General features: G+C 36.4%; 1 protein-coding gene across 1 annotated transcript; it reads right to left on the bottom strand.

Moving 5' to 3' along the window:
• Positions 1-1,259: 1,259 nt before the first annotated feature.
• Positions 1,260-24,010, bottom strand: LOC141295339 (uncharacterized). The gene is given in 41 exon segments (XM_073826556.1): positions 1,260-1,834; positions 2,060-2,246; positions 2,327-2,496; positions 2,586-2,765; positions 3,007-3,114; positions 3,221-3,358; positions 3,495-3,612; positions 3,696-3,918; positions 4,009-4,145; positions 4,591-4,729; positions 4,922-4,956; positions 5,037-5,150; positions 5,258-5,406; positions 5,705-5,759; positions 8,018-8,060; positions 8,200-8,240; positions 8,375-8,506; positions 9,092-9,228; positions 9,377-9,449; positions 10,207-10,251; positions 12,984-13,007; positions 15,406-15,617; positions 15,788-15,974; positions 16,055-16,224; positions 16,314-16,493; positions 16,738-16,845; positions 16,939-17,076; positions 17,163-17,280; positions 17,369-17,591; positions 17,693-17,829; positions 18,282-18,420; positions 18,634-18,668; positions 18,767-18,880; positions 18,958-19,106; positions 19,357-19,411; positions 20,759-20,801; positions 20,963-21,003; positions 21,164-21,295; positions 21,904-22,040; positions 22,206-22,278; positions 23,957-24,010. Coding segments are annotated over 41 exon segments (4,926 nt in total). The 3' UTR covers positions 1,260-1,601.
• Positions 24,011-25,697: the final 1,687 nt, after the last annotated feature.

The following is a 25,697-nucleotide window of genomic DNA, read 5'->3' as shown; positions in this document are numbered from 1 at the left end:
ATTAAGAAAGGCCATTCACAAAGATGCATAAAAAAACATCAGGAACGATTCGCACAAACATAGAGGCATATTATGTCGATCACGATCGGTGCTTTCCTTTTAAAAACGAAAGTAACCTGTCTTCAGCGGCTCAGATGTCGGGAGTAAATGACGACTGCTGTGTTCATTATTACATCCAACAACAGAACACTTCAATCGCTCAATTGAAGCAATCTTGTCTGCACCTGAGTCACACAATGGCGATCGGAGTCTGACTGTTTCAGCTCGGTGAGGGCGGGTCTAAGGTAAGGCGCTCATGTCAATCAACTATCGTGGGAGCGTCCTCTGTCGGTGTGCTGTCACACTGACAAGAAGCTAAGAATGACCTGACTTTAAAAAGGGGATATTTCTTTTAAAGATTAAAAAAATACCACTGGGTGGATTTTTATTATTGTAGGATGGTTGTGTACACAAACTGCCAACACACATTAATGTTCAATCAACACTTAAAAGTTAGTTTTGCATCCGATGACCCCTTTAAATCCCAGTCACGCAGATGGGGAAAGTTGTAACAGTGCATTACAATGTGCACCGCTATATTAAGCTATGCTATTCTATGACATTAGCAATGTAATTTACACCATTTACTTTTATGGATTTTAATGAGAAACCACAAGAAATTTTTACCAATGAAGGTTATTGTACACTTTTGAACACTTTGAATTCATTTACTGATGAAGAAAAGTGAGTTGAAATGACAGAAATAATTGTGACAAGTTAAATGAACTGAAACAAAGATGCTGTTTTCATAAAATAGTTATTGTCCATTTTTTTAAAATAAATATTGATTAGTATATCATTGCAAAACATTTTCTTAAACAATATGATTGATAAAAATAGTTATATATTTTTATATTAAAGTGGAAAAATATATTACTCCAAACTCCAAATATACTGACTCCGAACCTTTGAACAGTATTGTACATATTTTACATCTGTAACTGCAACATAAATAACTACTCAACAAATGTTCTGAAATAATAATAGTTCACCAATGAAATAATCATTCACATTTCCAGGCCTTTTTTTCCCTGTGGAACACAAAAGATATTCTGCTCCTTATCATAAAACGTAGTTAACCAGGTGACCAATTAGTTTCAAGCTCCAAAAATGACCAAAAGTTGATGTATGTGTGAGAAAAAGAACAAAATGTGCCATTATCTTGATACACCTGTCAAGTATTATTTGACCACAGTAGAATATACACAATGAAATTTGTGATTTTAGTAAATACTTTTATAAACTTAAATGCTGGGCTGTCCTTGAGACAAAGTTTCTGAACAAAACATGTTTTTTGACTTCGGAACACTTGGAAAAGTGCAAGTATTGCGACATTTGGGTTACTTTTTATGATGCTGTCTCTCATTTTTTGAGCTTGGCAGTTACAGGTCACTCTTCACTTTTATTGAGAATGGATTATTGGGAAAAGGAAAAAAGGAAATGACACAGTTTTGGAACATTATGAGTGTGATAACTGATGGCATTGTTGGGTGAATTATCCTATAATTAACTAAATAATTCTGCTGTCAGCTTTAACTTCCCGTCTCAACATCAATTCAGAATTATGATGCCTCTGTAGCAGGAATTCTCTCCATGTTTCTCTTCAGCACTTTGTTCAGCGTGTTTAAAATGACGTCTTTGTTGTTCAGGATGTTGTAGGTGGAGAGGTCGGCCAGCTTCTGGAAGTCCTCAGGTGTGTATGTAAAGTTGTGAGTGGCAAATGGAGAGAACGTACTGGTGAAATCAATATCAAAATCTCCTTCCATGATCTCCTCCTTACCCTCTCTCTTCACTCCTACCACACATACAGACAATTGCTTTTAGTTGATATAAATACATTTTGCGCTTGACTGTGTATCTCAATGCAAAAGGAAAATCTCTATTTGAGGAATAGTTGAAACAAAATGAAAATTGTTTGCCATCAGTTATGCACCCTTATGTAATATGATAAAATTTTCATTAATGGGTGAACTATACCTTTAATAACACCAATTTACAGGTCACAGATTGCAGTACTCACCAGGAGACTTGAACTGCTTGAATGAGACGTTGATCAAAGGAAAGTGAATCACAATGGGAGCCTCTGGATTCTCTTTATCTTCAAACACATAAACTTCCTTAATCGGCTCAGACTCCAACTTTTTGTAATCGATCTTTGGAAATGGTATCTTGCGTTTAGCGCAGTACTCCTGAGTTTGCTTAATGGCCTACAGACACACAGAAACAACAGAATCACATTTCATCCCATTCTCCTCATAATACCCCATATCTTTGTGGTCTCCCTCACCTTGAAGTGGTCTGTGTCCCAAGCGTAGTTCAAAGACAGAATGACGTCCGCACGTCTGTTAGAACGTAATACAGGAGAAAATCCTGAACCAAAGACAAAACCAGAGTCCACTAGACCAAGTGTGGTGTCTGCTGGTGTCAGGGAGTTTGGGAAGGAGTCTGGATGTGTGTCTGCAGAATGTACACTTTATATTTAAGCTGAATCAAAAGGGGAATGGTACTTATTGGGCTGAACTTAAAAGCATAAATGATGTTCTGACCTTTACATGTGGTGAAGTCACAGCTCTCACTGTAGTTCCTGTGCAGTTGGAAGCCTCTAAGGAAGTTGAACACTTGGCTGATAATGGGGCGGCTGGTCAAAAAATTGCTCAACTTTTTTGCCAAATTAGCCATAGGGCTGACCTGAAGTGTGTCTGATGTTGATGGGTTGTCATCTGTCTCTGCAGGAAGGATACATTTTTTTCATAGTTTGCATATAGATAAAACAAATACAAACATAAAACATAATATATGCTTTCACAAAATTGTAATTACAGCTGATAATATATTTACTCAGTCTCCTACAAAAAGAAAAAAACACAACATACTTCTTTTTTTTTACAAGGGTACTTGTGATCAAGGCAACCAGGCTTTTGATAAGCTACACAGGCACTCTTACTCATTGTCATGACTTTCTCTTACCTGTTTGGTTCACTTCTTCCCCAATCTTGCTGGCCCAGGATGGGATCTCTCCTGTGGCATAATTCCAAAGCTGAGTCGGATTCAGAGAGAAAGCACTGCTCCATATTCCTGCAAACACAACACATTTTGACCAACATTTTGAATACAACCACCATTCACTATCTTTAACTTAAAATTCATTTATTAACCTTTTGAAGTATTTAAATATATTTACCCAACAGAGAGTATATTCCAGGTTCAGGGATTTTCTTGACCATGTGACCAAGGTAATATTCACTCCCAAAGTTCTGTGCAGGTATAAAGGCACCATATTTAGTAAATCCAACCTCATATGGGGTGAACTCACACAATTCTAAAGGAGAGGAGAAAAAAGACAAACATGGAAATCATATCTACATTAAGCACTTTTAGTTGCTTTCAATAAAAAAGAATTGATTGAGGAGCATACTAATTAACATATTAACCATATATTTAAAGTCAGTACTTACCAGTTTCTATGGTACATCCTGTCTTGCCATTTTTCATGTTGAGAGCTGTGTAGATGGGTAGAGGGTTCTGTCCATTTGATAGTGCCATCTGCTGGTCAGATAGTGTGCCCATTTTTTTCTGTGGAAGGAAAGAATTTTTGAAGTTTCGGATAGAGAAACATATTTGATTTTTGTTTCGTTGGCATCCAGCGTTTTCAGTACCTTTCCCTTGATGCGGTACTCTAAAGCCATACCCCACATGTCAATGAGAGATACCAGATGTCCTTCTTTCTCTGTCTCTCTCATTTTCGCTTTGTAGTGCTGGAGCTGCTCTAGGGAAAAAATACTGAGCACACTTTTAGAGATTTCCTTCTTTAAAGACTCCATAACCCCATTTATATCATTTTTTGACCAGTTAGCATCACCATAAAGAGAAGCCATAGTCCTATGAGACAATGAAAGAACGTTTGATGTTTAATAACATTATACATAGAGAATTACAAATCAAATAGAATTGTACTGGCCTGATACCCACCAGGTGGAGCCAGAAGCCCCTGTGATGTAGCTGACTGCATCAAGAAGCTGAAGTTTCTGCAGAGCTCTTAGACCTCCGAATGTGCCAATCATCGCTCTGGTCCCACCCACAGAACATACCACAGCCATTGATGGGACCTGAGCAGTCACATCTATCTTATAAATATGTCAAATCCACCTTATTTTCAATGCAAAAGTTGGTGCAGAACTTTGGGTGTTATCTGCTTCCAGCATTTTTAGCGTAACTAACAAAACAGCCTATTATGCTGCTTGCAAACTGATATTTCTTACGCTTATTTTAATGTATTTTCATAATTTGAAACACAAAGGGTTGTAGCGCAAATAGCTTTGCAGTTTATTGCACTTTTGTTATTCTGTATCGGTATTCTTGCACATTGACAGAAAATAGCATATTACTGTGATGCATAAATTAAATAGGCCTAATTGAAATATAAATAATTACATTTATTAATTAAATTAAAATTATGATTAAAATAATAGTAAAAATTGCATGTGAGGTCACTCTGACAGGAAGTGTATCTTTTGAATGTGTTTGTAGTCATGTTTGTGTTTGTTTTCTTGCCTTGCTGGGCTCAGGTGCAGAGCTGAGATTCAAAGCTTTTTGAAGACTTTGTGACACGACTTTTCGTCTCTTGGCCAGAAAATCCTTTTCTTCGATTGGAATATCGAAACCCAGACGCACATCCAACTTTTCTTTAGAGCTTCAGAAACACATACACACACGATTATTCTGAGAGATGAGTGGAATCAAACTAAAACTAGTTCAGGAAATGTTGCTTTGTCTGGACTACAATCAATTCCACAATTAAAATCAAACAGGTTCGGTTGATGGATTACATGCCAAAGAGTTTCAAGTTGTTCTTGAGCTAATTAGAGATATTTAAAATTTTTACCAGCCCTTTGTGTTAAGTTGCAGATCAACTTCACCCTGTAATAGTGTATTATTGCAGTTAGTTAGCTTTTCTTTTTATTTTGGAGCAAACATACAGTATGTATATAAGTACCCACCTGTCCAACAGGCATGGAGAGTTTAATCTGCTGTTTGGCTGGTAATGGTTTCATGGGGACAGATGACAAAATGTCTGCAGTATTTGGATTTGTCCCATCCACTTCTGCCACAGCCTGGACAAACAACAAACATGCAAATAAACAAGCAACATACACTCTCTGCTAGTGATATGCATGCTAATTGATTTGGTAAGAAATCATAATTTTAATCAATGACTCACTTTTGGTGGGATCAGACTAAACTCAGTCTCCATGTCTCGATTAATGTAGAAGCGAAAAGTCTTAGTAGAGCTGGGTTTTTTATCAGAGCATGGGATCAAATAGTTTTCTTTATGTGCACCTCGCAATTTTAACATCATGTCCTTCTCTGCTGAGATAAACACAGAGAAACAAGTCACGTTGTTTTTACATTGTTCTTAATGCAGCACCTTTAAAAAAGGAACATGGTCATATTTATAAAAAAAAATCGAAAATGTTTTTATTTTATATTTACCATTCATTTTAATTATCACTGAAATATAATTTTTACAAGTACAATTTTCTCAAACTTTCAGTGGTTATTATAAAGCCTCATATTTACTAACATATCTGATTTTGGTTAGTTAAAAGCAGAGATGAACTTAAAAATATATCTAAACCCAGAAATAATACAGTGTTCTTCTATTTACCTTCAGACTTGAGACGTTTTTCCACCTTCACATCCAGTGCACAAAATGGACCGGCCTAATGTTTTACATAGATCAAGAAAGATTTCCAAAGCACAGTTAGTTTTGTTTTGTGGAAACCTAAACTTGTTCCTACTACACTGTACAGTACAAAGGGGTGTTTCCTCAAGGGAAACAAGGGAAGCATGTCTCCTCAAAATATTGGATGAGAAACAATGCCAATATTACAAAATACAGCATTAAAAATCGTATGAATCACTCGGTGACATTACAGCAGGAATCGTGTCAGGTTATGTATGTAACCATTGTTCCCTGAGATAGGGAACGAGACACTGCATCCTCTAGAGGGCGCTTTTTTGGGGAACCGCAGCATGACTTGTGTCACCGTGGTGCAACTGTCACTGCCGCTGCGTCACTATCGGGCAACCACAGTACAAAGAGGCTCCAGTGCAACACAACATTCACTTCATCGGCTGAAGCTTATTGTCCAAAGCATGGCGAAGAGACTAGAGGATGCAGCGTCTCATTCCCTATCTCAGGGAACCATGGTTACATTTGCAACCTGAGACATTCCCTTTTGAGGGAACCCTCACTGCGTCCTCTAGAGGGCTCTTTTGGGGAACGGTTATACCTATGCTGCCATGCTAAGGGGAGTGCATGCTATGACAGCGAGCACTAAGCACCAATTCTGAGAAGAACTGCCCTTGTTAGGATGTGGTGACGGCTGTCAGAAACGTTATCCCCCACGGCCAAAGGCCTGAACTCTTACCCTCTTACCTGGATGGGTAGAAGGCTGGACCCAGGGCACAGCTCAATGCTTGGACTCAGGAGATTCCTTCGGGGGAAACGGCTAAGTAACAGAGAAACCTAGAACAAGGAGCTACCGCAAACATAGGGTCTCGTTCCCTTGGGAACTGACTCTCATATGAGGGCAGCGGACCTGTCCTGGGACCGTTCAGAAAGGGGCCACTAGAAGTGACTCGCCCTAAATAGCGGATAGTCGGTAGATATCAGCTGTGATATCTAGGAGAGTTGAACCCAGGTGATTGGGTTTTTAAGCCAACTCCAAAAATGGGAACGAGGTGAAAACACATGACCCATGCTGTAAAGTACTTAAAAAAAGAACCCAGAGCTTGGTGGGAACTTACCACACATGTGGATTTCAGAAAAATGCCCCAGATGCATGTGCACTTACCATTCTTGTGAATTTTAGAAAAGATGCCCAGGCGTAGCGTGGGACACTTATCGAAGTGATCAGATTTAAGGAGAGTGTTTTCCCAGGGGGTTTTACTACTAGCTCCATGCTGTCTAAAGAGACAGAAGAAGGGGTTGACCCGGGGTTGATGTAGTCATGGAACTAAGACCATTCTATAACAGTGGACGATAGTAGGGGACAGACTCCTAACCTGCAGGTGGGGGAGGGGCACGGGCTGCAACACTAGCCTTCTGAACTCGTCTCTGTTCCTCAGAACGAGATGGAGCAGGACCCCTGTATTGTTCAGGCTCAATTGAAGGATCTGAAGGGGGCTGAGCATGTCTTCACCACCGTCACAACAGAGGCACCGAAAAGCCTTGAAGGCGAAACCAGTGCGTCGAGGAGAAAGTTCTTCTCTTTCCTCCCGACCTCAGCTAGGTTCACCCACAGATGTCTCTTCGCAAACACCATAGTCCCACCCATGTGGGTAGGGACATACTTGGTGGTACGGAGAGCGAGATCTGTTGTGCGATGCAGCTCTGCTACCTCATCAGGGGATAACCACTTAAATATAACCACTTTGTTAAGTAAAAATAAAACTTATGAGTAATTGTGAGTAATCAACTTGGGTGAAATTTAAAGTACATCCTAATGTCTGTGAGCAATGTTTATCGAGGTTTGATGACTGATGATCAGTTAACTATTAAAATAATAGCTGAACACAAGTTCACAAAAAAATAGATTGTTTAAACTGTTCCTGCCTTGAGTTATCATTTTGGAATAAATGTAAAATGCTTAAAAACACTAACTTAATAAGATTCATACTTGGCTTTAATAAATAGACTAGTGTAATGCAATACAGTGTAAGTAATGTTTAACCAAGAAAATGTGGCACCACTGCACACCACTGGTACAGTATAAGTGTAAATTATACAGTGATATAAATGTTGTGAGAATTATCAAATGGAAGAAGTATACAGGTTTTTACTGCATGCAATATGTACGTCTGTCTATTAATTATTTTAGGGTAAGTGGGTTTAGCTGTATCTAAGGTTATATTGAAATTTAACATGAATATCAAGATAATTTCTATCGTGTTTTTAATGTAACAGAACTCTTACCATCAGCACTCCATTTGAGAAATACGGTTCAGGCTTATCAGAGCTTGAAAAAGAAAAGGAACAGTTAAAATGGCAGTTTAATTCAGACTGATGAGGAAGGAGGAAGAGGACAGTAAAAAATATGCACCACATGGTTAATAACACCACTATTATTGTTTTCTATTGTTAACATTCTCACACACCTCACGGTCATCTCAAACTCCACCCACAGCTCACTCTTTTTCTAGAAGAAAAGTACATCATAGTCAGATGAATAGGACTAAACTCAATCAACATTTGTATTGCTTCACTGTCATACACTGATTTAAAGTAGTGGACACCAAAGACTTCCACTTGACTTCCAAAGACTATGCAAACCTTAACGTCTATAATGAAGCATTTTGTTTGCTTTTTTCCAGGTGTGAGGTTATTGATGTCAAATAGGATGATGGAGCAGAAATCATCGTTCATGATCATGTCAGCATCAAATATGTGGAATTCCAGAATGTTCTAAAGAGACAAGAACAAATTGGTGAGTTTATTTTAGCTCAAAAGCTTTCTCTCGCTATACACTAGGACTCAAATATAAGGTCAAAATTCTGCTCATATAACATATATCACAACTAAGCAATTTTACTTAAGTTCGTTTAGTGATAATTACTTTAGAAAAGCAGTTCTTGTAATATGCAACAACAACAAGAACAACAAAAAACAGACAGTCAGCTTGTGCTGAATTATTTCTTATTTCCCAGGGCAATGGAACAATTTTTGACCACTGGGGAATATTTTGGGGGTTAAATTATTATGATTTTTAGCCAGTTTTTATAAGAGTTAGTTTAAGTGATTATTCTAATTATTTGTATGGAATTACTGTTAAACCAGCATTTGACTGTTAGAGACGTCACCAGCATGTCATTCATCACTTGCTATTCAAGAACAATGAGGGTGGAGAATCATTTCATGCTGGCAGCTAAAACTAAAAGGGCAAGCCCCAGTTACAACTAAATGTTTTGGTTAGGGAAACCCTCAGTAATAAATACAAGCACATTATTTTCCACTAAAATAGTTTTCTTTCACGTGTCCAGAATTGCTCACCTTGACACCACTGTGCACTCTGAAACGAAATGTTTCATTCCAGTTTGGTGCATCACTGTTTGGCACAGTCTTGGTGCGATGGCAGCAGGCAGAGGCCGTGGGTAACTTTAAAACGACATAGCAGTCACTTGGAGACACTAAAAAGGGAGAAAAGTCTGAGCGCACTAAGCACTTGCTGGGTGGAGTAAGCAGTATGCAGTAAATCGACACATAATACAACCAGAACACCTGTTTTAAAGCATTTTTAACCACAAGGGCAATGTTTTTGAGGGCTGATTGACTCACAATAGTCATATGACTGATTGAATTTTCCCCGCAGCACTGTGACACTAAGGTTCCAGTAAAACATTAACTCTTTCTGTAAAACACAAATAAAATTAAACTGGTTTAATGTATGTAGCAGTATTTTGTAACAAATTTGTAACACAAACATACACTGTAAAAAGTTTCAACTTAAAAACATAAGTTTAGCAGCTGCCTTAAATTTTTAAGTTGAATCAACTTAAGTTATTTTAACTCACAAGTTAAATCAACTCATTTTAAGTGTAATAAGTTAAAATGACTTGTAGTTTTAAGCTGATTTAACTTAAAATTTTAAGGCAGCTGCTGAACTTAAGTTTTTAAGTTGAATCTGGTGAAAACTTTTTACAGTGTATGAACTTTATGTGAGATTATATGCAATATAAGAATCCATTTCAGTCATTTGAAGTGAACTCTTCAGGCTGTGCATTTCACAAATAAACACAGAAAACATGACATAACACATTAATTTAAACATGAAGTTTGAATTAGAAAAACTGAAAGAGCATTTTCTTGTAAAACATAATTAAATAATCCATACAATTAAATTTTTATCATGTGAACATTTTTGCAAGTAATTCTTTCTTTTAAATTTCAAATTTTTGTTTTTTGCTTTTACATTTACATTTACATAAAAATAACATTTTTACATTTTCATAGCAGAACAGACAAATCAGGCTTGTCAGGATGGTTTAAATGTTCTACTTTTAAGTTCTAAAAACAATTAGCAAATTTTCATCCACAAAACATTTTTACAAAAGTGTTCAAATAAATTGCCAAATACATCAGTGTCAAATATTTGTAAGCTAATATACCTTCAGCATTGTTGTTTTCTCCTCAGCAGGCTCACAACCAAAAAACTGAAATGAAGATCTTGCTAATTAAACAGATATGAAACAGATATCCTGAGAAAATAGTTTGCCCGCAGCCCTTTACACTGAGATAAAATATATGATGGTGTTTTGTGTTTAAAGGGTGGAATCAAAAATTCTCCTCCTGTTTGTAGTCATCGTCATCTATGGAATATGTCATTGTTAGTATGTTGTACTGACAAAAACTAAAAATGCTAAAAATAGATTTAAAATAATAAATTATCAAAGGCTACATGCCAACAGTACCTTGTTTTTATGTGGACTGTGTGTCTTCAATTAGGAAAATGAAGGTGACACATACTGGAGGCTTATAATGCCTTATAATTTTATAATAAAAACCTAGGATTTCAGTTATATAATAAAGAAGTTTTGTGGTTATGAAAACCCTCCCATGCATGGCCATGAATACTAGTCCAACCCGCTATCAAATACACTGTAATCATCACACTCCTTCTATTCAAGGCCTAATTTGAGAAAATTGCAGCACCATAAACATTAACATAGCACTGTTTGTCTTTTGTTTGCTCACATGTACGATACCTTCTATACAATGTGGAAAACTATTTTCTTGGTAACAGACTGATGATCCAATCATCTGTGATTTTTTTTATTGATTCTTACCTAACTTATTTCCATTATGTTCAGTGAACTTAAATTTGTCAAAAAAAATCATTGAGCCTAATCATTTGGTGTTAGGACTACATAATTAATTTTTGTTGACACTACTAACTGAAAAGTAGATGTGTAGTTCCCAGCATACTTTGTATGGGGTCACATTAGGAGGGAAACACATTGACAAAAATGGTCATTTTAAAGGGGTCATTGAGTGCAAAACTAACTTTTACATGTTGTGTGAATATTAATGTGTGTTGGCAGTTTGTGTACACAACCACCCTACAATGATAAAAATCCACCCAGTGGTATTTTTTTAATCTTTAAAAGTAATATCCCCTTTTTAAAATTAGTTCATTCTTAGCTTCTTGTCATTGTGATGAAACACATTTGATTGACATTAGCGTCTTACCTTAGCCCCGCCCTCACCGAGCTGAAACAGTCCCAATACAATTGCCATTGTGTGAGGAAGACTCTAATTGAGCGATTGAGGTTTTGTTGTTGGATGTAATAATGAACATAGCAGTAGTCGTTTACTCCCGACATCTGAACCACTGAAGACGCAGAGGTTTAACGTTACTTTCGTTTTTAAATGGAAAGCGTCAATCCTGATCTACATACTGTATGCATCCATCTTCGTGTGAATCCTTCCTGATGCAGCTTCACTCATGGGCATCCGATGACCCCTTTAAGTGTTTTTAATGAGAACAAAATTACATTTTAGAGTTCTTATACATGTCGTGATACAACAAGACTAAAACAAGTTCAGTTAAATAAATTATTTAAAGTTGGTTCAACAACAAACCTGAACTAATTGCATGGAATAGTTTACCTTAATTTAATTTGGTGCACAAGCTATTTTTTTTTTTTTTTTTTTTTTGAGTGTATCCAAAAATCTTTTTTGGATTAAGAGACAAAGGCCTATCATTAAACTTTATCTGAATCTATTGTAACACTTTCATTAAATGGTCATTTGTGTTTTCATTTGTGTGGTTGTTTGTATGAAGTTACCATTCATCCATGCCCTTGCAAAGCCTGCTTTTCAATTCAGGGAAAACTCTAGGATCCTACAGTGTTTTTCACCTTTTTCTTCAATGCAGAACTAAGCCCATGGATGAGGCTTCCGGTTCATTATCCGCTATAGGGAAATAACGAGAAGAATAACAACATGCGGTAAATGGTAAAACTGTTTGCGCTACAAACCAGTGTGTTCATAATTAAAGATTATCTATTAAAAAAACATTATTAGACACAACAATTTGCAATATCAAGCAGCAAAACAAGCTGTTTTGTATAGCTAAAACTAGCTGGATGCAGATGAGATTGAAAGCCAAACCCATAAAATTTACAAATGGCTACACCTACACTTACGAGGGAAAAAAAGGTGGATAGTAAAACTATTTAGTGATGTAATAGACATGCAGTGCATAGATATGGCACACACCCCAACGGCAATGGAAACAATAGGGAATCACAGCAAAAAAAGGAAGCATAAACATTCTCTCTCATAGAGTCATAATATGTGTCTACTATTGATATTTTTTAAATATTGTTGTCATGAGTGTTTCTGTAAATAGGGGAAAGAGTTCTGTGCATAATTAACCAATCAGTACTTTGTAGTAGGAATTCTCTCCATGTTTCTCTTCAGCGCTTTGTTCAGCATGTTTAAAATTACGTCTTTGTTACGTGTTTGTGGTGAGGTTGGCTATTTTCTGGTAATTCTCAGGTTTATATGTAATAAGTTACTGCTCCAGTGACAAGCACACTCTTAAAAATAAAGGTGCTTCACGATGCCATAGAAGAACCTTTTTGTCTAAATGGTTCCATAAAGAACCTTTAACATCTGAAGAAACTTTCTGTTTCGCAAAAGGTTCTTTGTGGCAAAGAAGGTTCCTCAGATAGTAAAAAGTTAAGAAAGAATTGGTTCTTTAAAGAACCTTTGACTAAATGGTTCTTTGTGGATTCAAAAAATGGTTCCAAATAGCATCGGTTGAAAAACCTTTTGAAGCACCTTTATTTTTAAGAGTGCAGTTAAGTTGCATTTTATTTCATTAATGCTATATTATCTGCAAGTGTAGATTTAAAAAAAAATATTTGGTAAATCCAACCTCATGGGGTAAATTCACACCATTCTAAAGGAGAAGAGAGCAAAGACATAAATGAAAAACATGTCTACAGTAAGGACTTTTAGTAGTCCTCAATCAATATAAAGAATTGATTGAGGAGCAAAAATTAATTTATTAACCATATTGATTAAAGTCAGTACTTACCAGTCTCTGTGGTACATGCCAATTTTCATGTTGAAAGCTGTGTAGATAGGTAGAGGGTTCTGGCCTTTTGATAGTGCCATCTGCTGGTCAGTAGGGGTGGGCGGATCAATCCTAATATCGATAGTATCGATACTAACGTTGGTATTGGAATCGGATCGATACTAGCCTGCTGAGATCGATACTTTAAGTAATTTTTTTCTCCTCTACACTTGGTGCATTGCTTAATACATTTAACAAAGAGTAGACGTGTATATATGCCGCTGTTTTCATATCTCGTATGCAAACGTTGCTGCTGCTCCCCGGCTCTGCTATGCTGTTTTGTTGTCATGCCATCACGTGTCTCCAAGCGTAAGTGGATACTTTTGGTTAAAGCGAGATGTGGATCAGTATAAATTTGCATCTGTGGCAACACCACCAACTTATCCACATTATTTTTCAATGCAGAAGTAAACTTTGTTTCTGTGAATGTACGAGATGTTCGCTTCATTAGGCACGTTAGGGAAATAATGAGAAAAATAACACTGCAATAAACCGAAAAAAAAATTGTTTGTGCTTTCCACCCTGTGTGTTTATAAAAAAGACAATACATTAAAATGACATGGTAAGAAACACCTGTTTCCAATATCAATCAGCAAAACGAGCTGTTTTGTACTGCTAAATTTGCTGGAAGCAGATGAGACTGGAAGCCAGACCCACTACATTTCTCGGATTTGGCCTTTTTATACAGTGTCACTGTCTTTAACCATTAAAAGAACACTCCACTTTTTTTGGAAATAGGCTCATTCTCCAACTCCCCCCTAGTTAATAAGTTGAGTTTTACCGTTTTGAAATCCATTCAGCCGTTCTCCTGTTCTGGCGATATCACTTTTAGCATAGCTTAGCATAGATCATTGAATCCTATTAGACCAATAGCATCACGTTCAAAAATGACCAACAAGTTTCGATATTTGTCCTATTTAAAACTTGACTCTTCTGTAGTTATATCGTGTACTAAGACTGGTGGAAATGCAAAGCTTCAATTTTCTAGGCTGATAAGATTAGGAACTACACTCCCATTCCGGTGTAATAGTCAAGGAAGTTTGCTGCCGTAAAAAGGCTGAAAAAATGGGTACACACAGTGTACCCATTTTTTCTGAGGAAGGAAAGCTGGTGTTTCTGCAGAGGTCTTAGGCCTCAGAATGTGCCAACCATCGATCTGGTCCCACCCACAAAACACACCACAGCCACCAATGGGACCTGAGCAGAAGTAAAATTGTCAGGTCACTCTGCCAGAAAGTGTGTGTCTGTTGTTGAATGTGTTGTATGTGTTTGTTTTCTTGCCTTGCTGGGCTCAGGTGCAGATTCAAAGCTTTCTGAAGCACTTGTGGCACTCTTTACGTCTCTTAGTGAAACTATTTAGTAATGTGCAAGGTATAGATATGTCACACAACCCAACGGCATTCTATAGAGCAAATATCTAGGGATGTCTGTCAATAAAATAAAATGGTTTTTAATTAATAAATATAGCTTAATTGTGTTGCCAAATAGTGGTCTCAATAATTCAAACAGTTTTTGTTGAAAATTACTGCCTTAAATATATGTATAAGTATGGAAATAGTCAATTACAACCTGCAAAGTTACATCAACCAACTGATGAAGGTTATTGCACACTTTTGAACACTTTGAAATTAATTGGTGATGAAGAAGAGTGAGTTGAAACGACAGAAATGATTGTGACAAGTTAAATGAACTGAAACAAAGATGCTGTTTTAATAATTATTGTCCTTTTTTAAAAATAAATAATGTGAAGCTAATATTGATTAGTATATCATCACAAATATATATTAAATATATTAAAGTAGAAACATATATTACTCCAAACTCCAAATATACTGATTCCAAACCTTTAAACAGTAGTGTACATATTTAACATCTGTTTAACTCCAAACATAAAATTTGTAGTTAAATAACTGCTCAACAAATGTTGAGATATATTAGTTCACCAGTGAAAGAAAATTATGTCATTTACATCATTTACTCAAAATCATGTTGTTCTAGGCCTTATTTTTTTCCATTGAGCACAAAAGATGTTCTGCTCCTTACCATACAATGTAGTTAACTAGGTGACCAATTAGTTTCAAGCTCCAAAAGTTGATATATGTATTAGAAAAAAACAAAAACGAAATGTGCCATTATTTACTGAAATCCTTCAGAACTCTTGAAAAAAATTGAATAAATCCTGCTCTCAGCTTTAACTTCAGAACTATGATTCCTCTGTAGCAGGAATTCTCTCCATGTTTCTCTTCAGCGCTTTGTTCAGCGTGTTTAAAATGACGTCTTTGTTGTTCAGAATGTTGTAGGTGGTGAGGTCGGCCAGCTTCTGGAAATCCTCAGGTGTGTATGTAAAGTTGTGAGTGGCAAATGGACTGAACATACTGAAATCAATATCAAAATCTCCTTCCATGATCTCCTCCTTACCCTCTCTCTTTACTCCTACCACACAAACAGACACAATTAGTTGATATAAATACATTTTGCGCTTGACTGTGTATCTCAATGCAAAAGGAAAATCTCTATCTGAGGAATAGTTGAAACAAAATGAAAATCGTTTACCATCATTTATGCAACCTTATGTATTGTACGTTACAGATGGCGGTACTCACCAGGTGACTTGAACTGCTTGAATGAGATATTGACCAAGGGAAAGTGAATCACAATGGGAGCCTCTGGATTCTCTATATCTTCAAACACATAAACTTCCCTAATCGGCTCAGACTCCAACTTTTTGTAATCGATCTTTGGAAATGGTATCTTGCGTTTAGCGCAGTACTCCTGAGTTTGCTTAATGACCTACAGACACACAGAAACAACAGAATCACATTTCATCCCATTCTCTTCATAATACCCCATATCTTTTTGGTCTCCCTCACCTTGAAGATGTTCGAGTCCCAAGTGTAGTTCAGAGACAGAATGACGTCCGCACGTCTGTTAGAATGTAATACAGGAGGAAATCCTGAACTGAGGACAAACGCAGAGTCCACTAGACCAAGTGTGGTGTCTGCTGGTGTCAGGGAGTTTGGAAAGGCATCTGGATGTGTGTCTGCAGAATGTCCACTTTAAAATTAAGCTGAATCAAAGGGGGAATACTACTAATTGGGCTGAACTTAAAAGCATAAATGATTTTCTGACCTTTACATGTGGTGAAGTCACAGCTCTCACTGTAGTTCCTGTGCAGTTGGAAGCCTCTAAGAAAGTTGAACACTTGGCTGATAATGGGGCGGCTGGTCAGAAAGTTGCTCAGCTTTTTTGCCAAATTAATCATAGGGCTGACCTGAAGTGTGTCCAATGTTGATGGGTTGTCGTCTGTCTCTATTTTTTTTTTTCATAGATTGCATATAGATAAAACAATGCGAACATTAAACAGAATAGTTGCTGTCACAAAATTGTAATTGCAGCTGATAATATATTTACTATATGAAAAACACAAGTGCATATACAAAACAGTTTACCACACTTCTTTTTTACAAGGGTACTTGTGATCAAGTTAAAAGGCAACCAGACTTTTGATAAGCTACACAGGTAACTCTTACTTATTGTCATGACTTTCTCTTACCTGTTTGGTTCACTTCTTCCCCAATCTTGCTGGCCCAGGATGGGATCACTCCAGTGACAACCCTCCAAAGCTGAGTCAGACTTACAGAGAAAATACTGCTCCACATTCCTGCAAAAACAACACATTTTGAATACAACCACCAATCATTATTTTTAACTTAAAATGCATTCTTTAACCTTTGAAGTATTTGAATATATCTACCCAACAGAGAGTGAATTCCAGATTCAGGGAGTTTCTTGACCATGTGACCAAGGTAATATTCACTCCCAAAGTTTTGTGCAGGTATGAAGGCACCATATTTGATAAATCCAACCTCATATGGAGTGAATTCACACCATTCTAAAGGAGAAGAGAACAAAGACAAGCATGGTTAATGTATCTACAGTAAGCACTTATTAATCATATTAGTCAAAGTCAATACTTACCAGTTTCTATGGTACATCCTGTCTTGCCATTTTTCATGTTGAGTGCTGTGTAGATGGGTAGAGGGTTCTGCCCATTTGATAGTGCCATCTGCTGTTCAGATAGTGTACCCATTTCTTTCTGAGGAAGAAAAGACTTTTTGAAGTTTCTGATGGAGATTTTATGCTAAAATGTTTTTTATTTCTGTGACACAATGGGTATTCAGTACCTTTCCCTGGATGAGGTACTCTATAGCCATACCCCACATGTCAATGAGAGATACCAGGTGTCCCTCTTTCTCTTTCTCTTTCATTTTCGCTTTATAGTGCTGGAGCTGCTCCAGGGAAAATATACTGAACATACTTTTAGAGATTTCCTTCTTTACAGACTCCATAACCCCGTTTATGTCATTGTTTGACCAGTTAGCATCACCATAAAGAGAAGCCATAGTCCTATGAGACAATGAAAGAACGTTTGATGTTTAATGACATTATACAAAGAGAATCACAAATCAAAGAGAGTTGTACAGGCCTGATGTGCTCCTTACACTCACCAGGTGGAGCCAGAAACCCCTGTGATGTAGCTGACTGCATCAAGAAGCTGGAGTTTCTGCAGAGCTCTTAGGCCTCCAAATGTGCCAATCATCGCTCTGGTCCCACCCACAGAACATACCACAGCCATTGATGGGACCTAAGCAGTCACATCTATCTTATAAATATGCCATATCCACCTTATTTTCAATGCAAAAGTTGGTGCAAGCAATTTGTAAATTAAATTTGCAAAACTTCAGGTGTTATCTGCTTCCAGTGTTTTAGCATAGTTTTAGTTGTTATGCTGCTTGCAAACTGGTATTTCTTATCCTTATTTTAATGTTGTAAGGGTTGTAGTGCAAATAGTTTTGCCGTTTATTGAACTTTTGTTATTCTGTATCAGAATTCTTGCACATTTACAGAAAAAAAAAACATCTTTATGCGATGCAAGAATTTATTTATTGAATTATAAATAATTACATTTATTAATTAAATTAAATTAAAGTTAAAATTACAATAGGAGCAATAGTAAAATTGCATGTTAGGTCACCCTGCCAGGAAATGTGTTTCAGTTGAATGTGTTTGTACTCAAGTTTGTGTTTGTTTTCTTGCCTTGCTGGGCTCAGGTGCAGAGCTGAGATTCAAAGCTTTCTGAAGAGCTTGTGAAACGACTTTTCGTCTCTTGGCCAGAAAATCCTTTTCTTCCATTGGAATATCGAAACCCAGACGCACATCCAACTTTTCATCAGAGCTTCAGAAAACACACACACACACACACACACACGATTATTCTGAGAGATGAATGGAATCAGATTAAAACCAGTTAAGGAAATGGTGGTTCACAGTGCTTTGTCACATTTAACTGTGATCAATTACACAATTAAAATTATTCAGGTTTGGTTGATAGATTACATGCCAAGTAGTTTCTTGTAAATGTTCTTGAGCTAATTAGAGACAAGTTTACCGGCTCTCTGTGTTTAGTTGCAGATCTAGTTCATCCTGAAATAGTGAATTATTGCAGTTAGTAGCTTTTCTTTTTATTTTCAAACAAATGTACAGTATGTATACCATTTCAATTTGATTTTATCAGTACCCACCTGTCCAACAGGCATGGAGAGTTTAATCTCCTGTTTGGCTGGTAATGGTTTCATAGGGACAGATGACAGAATGTCTGCAGTATTTGGATTTGTCCCACCCACTTCTGCCACAGCCTGGACAAACAACAAACATGCAAATAAATAAACAAGCATCATATGGTAAGAAATCATCAGTTTAATAAATGACTCACTTTTGGTGGGATGAGACTAAACTCAGTCTCCACGTCTCGATTAATGTAGAAGCGAAAAGTCTGAGTACAGCTGGGGTTTTCGCTAGAGCCTGGGATCAAACAGTCTTCCTTATATGCACCTTGCAGTTTTAACGTCATGTCCTTCTCCACTGAGGTGAACACAGAAACATATCACATCATTTCTGCATTGTTCATAAAAATGAACAAGGTCATATTTATATCAAATCTAAAACTTTTTTTTTTTATTTACTGTTAATTATAATTAGCACTAAAAAGATATTTTTTATAAACAAGTATTTTCTCAAACTTTCAGTGGTTATTATGAAGCCTCATATGTATTGAAATATCTGTTTGAGGTCAAGTCTAAACCCAAAAATAATCCAGTGTTCTTCTATTTACCTTTAGACTTTAGACGTTTTTCCACCTTCACATCCAGTGCACAAAATGGACCTGCCTAAAAATAAGAGATTTTAATGTTCAGTCCCTTTAATGTTTTGCATAGATCAACAAAGATTTCCAAAACACCGTAAGGGGAGGCAGTGTCTCCTCAAAATATTGGATGGAAAATAAAACAATGCTGATATTACAGCACATAAAATTAAAGGCGTATGAATCACTCGTTTTTCTAAAGAAACATTATCCAGCAGAGACACCAGAAAGTTACAGCTGGATTCCGGTGTTGCGCGTCTCTCTTGACTCCCCTGAGTCCACTGAGTTTTGGGAAAGTCACGTTAGAGGAGGCAACGCCTCAATCGCGATATGATTGGATATGACTGGTTATGTTCGGTTGTGATTGGTTCATGCAATAAATCCCGCCTCTTGTGTTAGTGGCGTGCTGTTTGACGTTTGCAAATTATGCTGAGTACCAGGCAGGATTTTGATTCTGTCAATCACGACTTCAAACCACAATTTACGACTTTGTAGCGTTCCAGGCAAGTCATGTCAAATTGCCTGAACGCATTTATTATTTTTATATTATTATTAATTTGATTGCAACGTTATATTGTGACCTAAACTCTATTTTTCCACCATGTACCACTTGCATAAACACCGCATCCGTAGGAGCTGACGTTGTTGTTTCGCGCGCTACTCTGAATTAACAATATAATGGGAAGACTAATTAAAAAAAGTAAGTAAACAACTCACACACTTAGTTACAGCCACTTTCTTAAATCAAAATAAAACTTGTGTGTTTCATCTTGGTGAAATTAATGTAAATCCTAATGTCTGTGAGCAACGTTTACATATCGAGCTTTGATGACTAGTGACCAGTTAACTATTAAAAAGAATAGCTGAACATGAGTTCACAGATAAAACCTAATGTTTAAACTGTTCCTGCCTTGAGTTATTGTTTTGTAATAAATGTAAAATGCTTAAAAACACTAACTTAATGAGATTCATACTTGGCTTTAATAAATAGAATATTGATTATATTGTTAATGTAATGTGGTATAATGTAATATAGTCTAAGTAATGTTTATGTAACCAAGAAGATGTGAGCGGGATATAAATTTACATTTGATTAAAAAAAAAAAAAACATTGAGGACTTTGCCTCTTCAATTCAGAGCATCACTGCACACCACTGGTACAGTATGTGTAAAATATAAAGTGATAAAATGTTGAGATTTATAAAATGAAAAAGCACATTTTCCAGGTGTTTACTGAATACAATATACATCTATTAATTATTTTAATACGTGTAAGTGGTTTAGCTGTATCTGAGGTTACTGATTATAACATTACATGAATATCATGATAATTTCTAACCTCTTTTTTTTTTTAATTTATCAAAACTCTTACCATCAGCACTCCATTAGAGAAATATAGTTCAGGCTCATCAGAGCTTGAAAAATAAAACAAACAGTTAAAATGACAGATTCATTCAGATTGATGTAATAGGGATGATTTTTTTTATAAGGAGGAAGAGGACAATCACTAACGATGCGCATTACATGGTTAATAACACCACTATTATTGTTTTCTATTGTTAACATTCTCACACACCTCACGGTCATCTCAAACTCCACCCACAGCTCACTCTTTTTCTAGAAGAAAAGTACAACAACGTCAGACGAAAAGTATTATACTCAATCATAATTTGTTATGCTTCACTGTCATACACTGATTTAAAGTAATGGATACCCAAGGCTTCCACTTCAAAGAATTTCTAAAAATAAAATAACTTAATAAAATATTTTCATCCACCTTATCTTCCGTAATGAAGCATTTTGTTTGCTTTTGTCCAGGTGTGAGGTTATTGATGTCGAATAGGATGGTGGAGCAGAAATCATCGCTTGTTAACTTGTCAGCATCAAATATGTGGAATTCCAGAATGTTCTAAGGAGACAAGAACAAAGTGGTGAGTTTATTTTAGCTCAAAAGCTTTCTTTCACTTTACATTAGAGGACTCAAATATGAGATCAAAATTCTCACTTTGCACATTTACTCAAGATCATATAGTGATAATTACTTTAGAAAAGCTAAACAACCAAATGAAATCATGAATGGACTAGAACCCTGGCTTATGATATACATGGAAGCAATTTTGATAATATGCAACAACAAGAAAAAAAATCACTGGCTATCAGTCTGTGCTAAATTATTTCTTATTTCCCAGGGCAATGGAACAATTTTTGTCCATTAGGGACTATTTTGTGGATTCAATTATTAAGATTTTTAGCCAGTTATTATGAGAGTTAGTTTAAGTGCTTATTCTAATTATTTGTAAAGAATTACTTTGCTGTTGTTCCAGCATTTGACTATTAGTGAAGTCACCAGCATGTCATTCATCACTTGTTATATAAGAACAATGAGGGTGGAGAAGCATTTCATGCTGGCAGCTGAGATTGAAAGGGTAAGAAAACCCTTAGTAATTAATGCAAGCACGTTATTTTAGTTTCCAAAAACTAAAATTAAGTTAAAATTAAGTGTCCAAAATTGCTCACCTTGACACCGCTGTGCACTCTGAAACGAAACGTTTCATTCCAGTTTGGTGCATCACTGTTTCGTACAGTCTTGGTGCGATGGCAGCAGGCAGAGGCCGTGGGTAACTTTAAGACGACGAAGCAGTCACATTGAGTCACTGAAGAGAGAGCAAAGTCTGAGCGCACTTGCTGGGTGGACTAAGTAGTATGTAGTATATCAAAGTCAGCAAAGACGCAAAAACATGTCCAGAACACTTGTTTTGAGGCATTTTTAACAATATTTCACCACAAGTCACAATGTTTTTGAGGGCTGATGGACTCACAAAGGTCATACGACTGATTGAATTTTCCCCGTAGCACTGTGACACTGAGGTTCCAGTACGGCATTAACACTTGCTGTGAAACACATGAAATTAAACTGGTTTAGACAGATTGTCACGTATCTGGTCTATCATGTCATCATGAACTCTTGCACCACACTTCATGGACTTCATTCCCCACAAGCCACTGCACTAATCACTGCATTCACCTGCTCTCACTTTACTGATTACTGCTCACAGCTGCACCTCATCACACTGTCTGCATTTAAGCCACTCACACACACAGCCACCTGGCGAAGTCTTCTGTCACAAGGAGGGTCAGAGACGTGCGGATCCATTCGCAGCATTTATTCAACAAAACAAACACAAAGGGGCAGGCAGAAATCGTCGTCAAAAAACAGGCAGAAAGGTCGGGGCTGGCAGCAAAAATCAAACACGGGAGGGAGTCCAGGAATCAAACACACGGGAAAACAAACACGGAAAGAAACGCTCGGAAATAAAGACCATACGGAACAATAAGACTTCGCAGAGTGGCTGTGTGTGTGAGAAGCTTAAATGCAGTCAGTGTGATGAGGTGCAGCTGTGAGCGGTAATCAGTAAAGTGAGAGCAGGTGAATGCAGTGATTAGTGCAGTGGCTTGTGGGGAATGAAGTCCATGAAGTGTGGTGCAAGAGTTCATGATAACAGGATAGACCAGATACGTGACACAGATGTAGCAGCATTTTCATTTAAATTTGTGACAGCAACATTTATACTTATGTACGATTTATATATACTTATGTAAGATTATATGGAATATGAAAATACATTTCACTCATTTAAGGCAAAACACTGCAGGTGAATAGGGTAAAAAAATTAACTAGTAGTTATTACCTTACTTACCCAAATGATTTATTACATTGATAACTAAGTTAACTAAGTTTTCTAAAATGTTAGGTTTAAATATGCAAATGAGGCATTATTTAATGAAAAATGCACTTATTTGCATACAATTTTAGTACAGAAATCTAAACACTGGATCAAATCAGTTTCGAAATTCTTGTTGTATGTTTTTTGACATATTACAGTTAAATGTTTTTACAGAAGGCATCTCATTTTGTTACTCCATAATTCAGAAAAAAAAACTTTGAACAGACAAAAAACGTATTTTTTAACATTTTTGGGGGAGTGAATGTATAAAATCAAGCGAATTGTGTATGAAGTCCTCTGTAAAAACCTTCAGGATATAGACAGGAATAAAAATGAAAAGTTTGGTGTGTGTAAGTGCTACTGAAGTAGAGATTTATGGCTCAGTGTAGGAGAAAAAATAATTTTGAGAAAACAGCATTTAAAAATATGGATTGTAATTGAAATCTGTTGACACAAATAGATAAAGTGATATAAAAGAAACACTTAACGGTGTCTTTTGGGTGTTTTCTTTCTGCAGTGTCTCCCCTTAAAGACTGACTATATACAGTATACTATTACCGAAATGAAAACTGGTGTAGAAACAATTTTTACTGAAATTGCGGGTAAATTTCACAAACAAATATTTAAAAGAATATCTCATATTAAATTCAAATTGCACTTAATTTTTCATTTAAATGCAGTATTTGTATTGATATATATAAACATAAAAATAAAGAGTTTTTAACTTGAAATGTTTTCAGTTTTAAAATTCTCATCCAAATAATTTGGTATAAACATAAAATTACAATTAGTGTCCAAATGAATTGCTAAATTAATTAGAGTCAAATATTTGTAAGCAAATATACCTTCAGCATTGTTGTTTACTCCTCAGCAGGCCTTCAGTGAAGTCTCTTAACCATAAAATGAAATGAGCATCTTGCTATTTAAACTGAGATATGATACAGATAACCTGAGAAACTTGTTTGTTTGCAGTTCTTCGCACCCTGATAAAACTCTTATGTATAGCAAGACTCATTTCTCCTCCCTCTGTTTGCTTTCATTGTCCACCTCTAGAATACGTCATTGTTAGTATGCTGAAAAAAGATAAGTTATCAATGGCTTTTTGGCATTATTACAAACTTTGTTTAGTGATGGACTGTCTTTGATTATTAAAACAAAGCTGACGCGTATACTAAAGGCTCATAATGCTTTTAAAAACCTAAGATTTCTGTTATGTTATAAGGAAGTTTTGTGTTAATGAAATCCCCTCCATGGCCAGGAATACCAGTCTAACCCTCATTCATTCAAATGCACTGTAATCATCACACTCCTTCTCGTTCAAAGTCTAATCGGAGAAAATTTAAGCCATTATACACATTAACGTTGCATTGTTTGTTTGTTTGCTCATTTTATTTATGTGTGTGAAATCCTTCCATACAAAGACTAATTATCCAACAATCTGCTTATCCTAAAATCATTGCCTTATCTTTTAACCTCATAAAAATGCTCTTTTTCTCAATCTAATGCAACACTTTTATTTATTGGTCATTGATGTGTTCATTAGTGTGTCTTGTTTGTACAGTTTCCATTTATTCATGCCCTTGCAAGGCCTGCTTCTAATCCAGGGGAGACTATAGCCTTGAGACTCTATCCTACAGTGTTATAGTAAAACTATTTAGCGATGTCATATGGCACACACCCCGATGACAACAACATAACAATAGGGAATCACAGCAAAAAAAAAAAACACTTCCCGAGTAAATGAGTCATTCTGGTCAGAAGAAACTGCCACATATTTAAGTTTGGAACACCACTCATAATATGTTGTTACTACCTGATATTTAAATATTGTCATGACCAGGGTGCGATTTGCCGGGGGGATGGGGGAATTTCCTCCCTCTGGTCTATGCATCTCTGCCTCTGCTGATTTTTATCCACGGTGGGGATGAAATATCCCGTGAAGCCGCTCCTACGTCCCGATCTAAATCATATGAAACGCGATACGTGCTTTAAAGTCATCTGAATTAAATGATTCGCCATAGGCGCTTTGAAGTTGAACGATCTGAATCAAATGATTTGTGATCCGATTGGAGCGCTTCGAAACAGTGAATCTTTTTGCGACGCAGTGGTTTACTGATTCAGAGTTTCAAAAAAGCTCCGTTGAAAGCTCACCTTCTCTATAAAATGTATTCGTTGTTTGAAATTAAATAATTACTATTAATAGGCCTAACTTACTATGTTTTTATTAAATTGTGATCACATACAGCTTCTGTCATTTTAAAAACATTTCATGACACTCATTATCTGGTTCTTGCCTAAAAAGACGGGTATATAATGCGCGTTGTTAACAGATTACACTAACAGTTTGGTCAACCTCTGCACTGTAAAAAAAAAAGCCGTAAAATTTACGGTAAAAACCTGCCAGCTGTGGTTACCAGAGTTTTACTGTAAAAAATACAGTAGCAATGTTTTACTTTTTACGGTTTTCACTTAAGTATACAGGTAAATACCGTAATTTTTGAATTTTTAACTGATATAATGGTGATGTACCAACCTTTTGAAGTACTGAAATCTGTTTTTAACCTTTTTTAATACACTGATAACCAC

This window comes from Garra rufa, chromosome 21 (assembly GCF_049309525.1).
Source record: "Garra rufa chromosome 21, GarRuf1.0, whole genome shotgun sequence".
NCBI lineage: Eukaryota > Metazoa > Chordata > Actinopteri > Cypriniformes > Cyprinidae > Garra > Garra rufa.
Note: the sequence above shows the minus strand (reverse complement) of the source record. Positions and strands in the feature narration are given on the sequence as shown.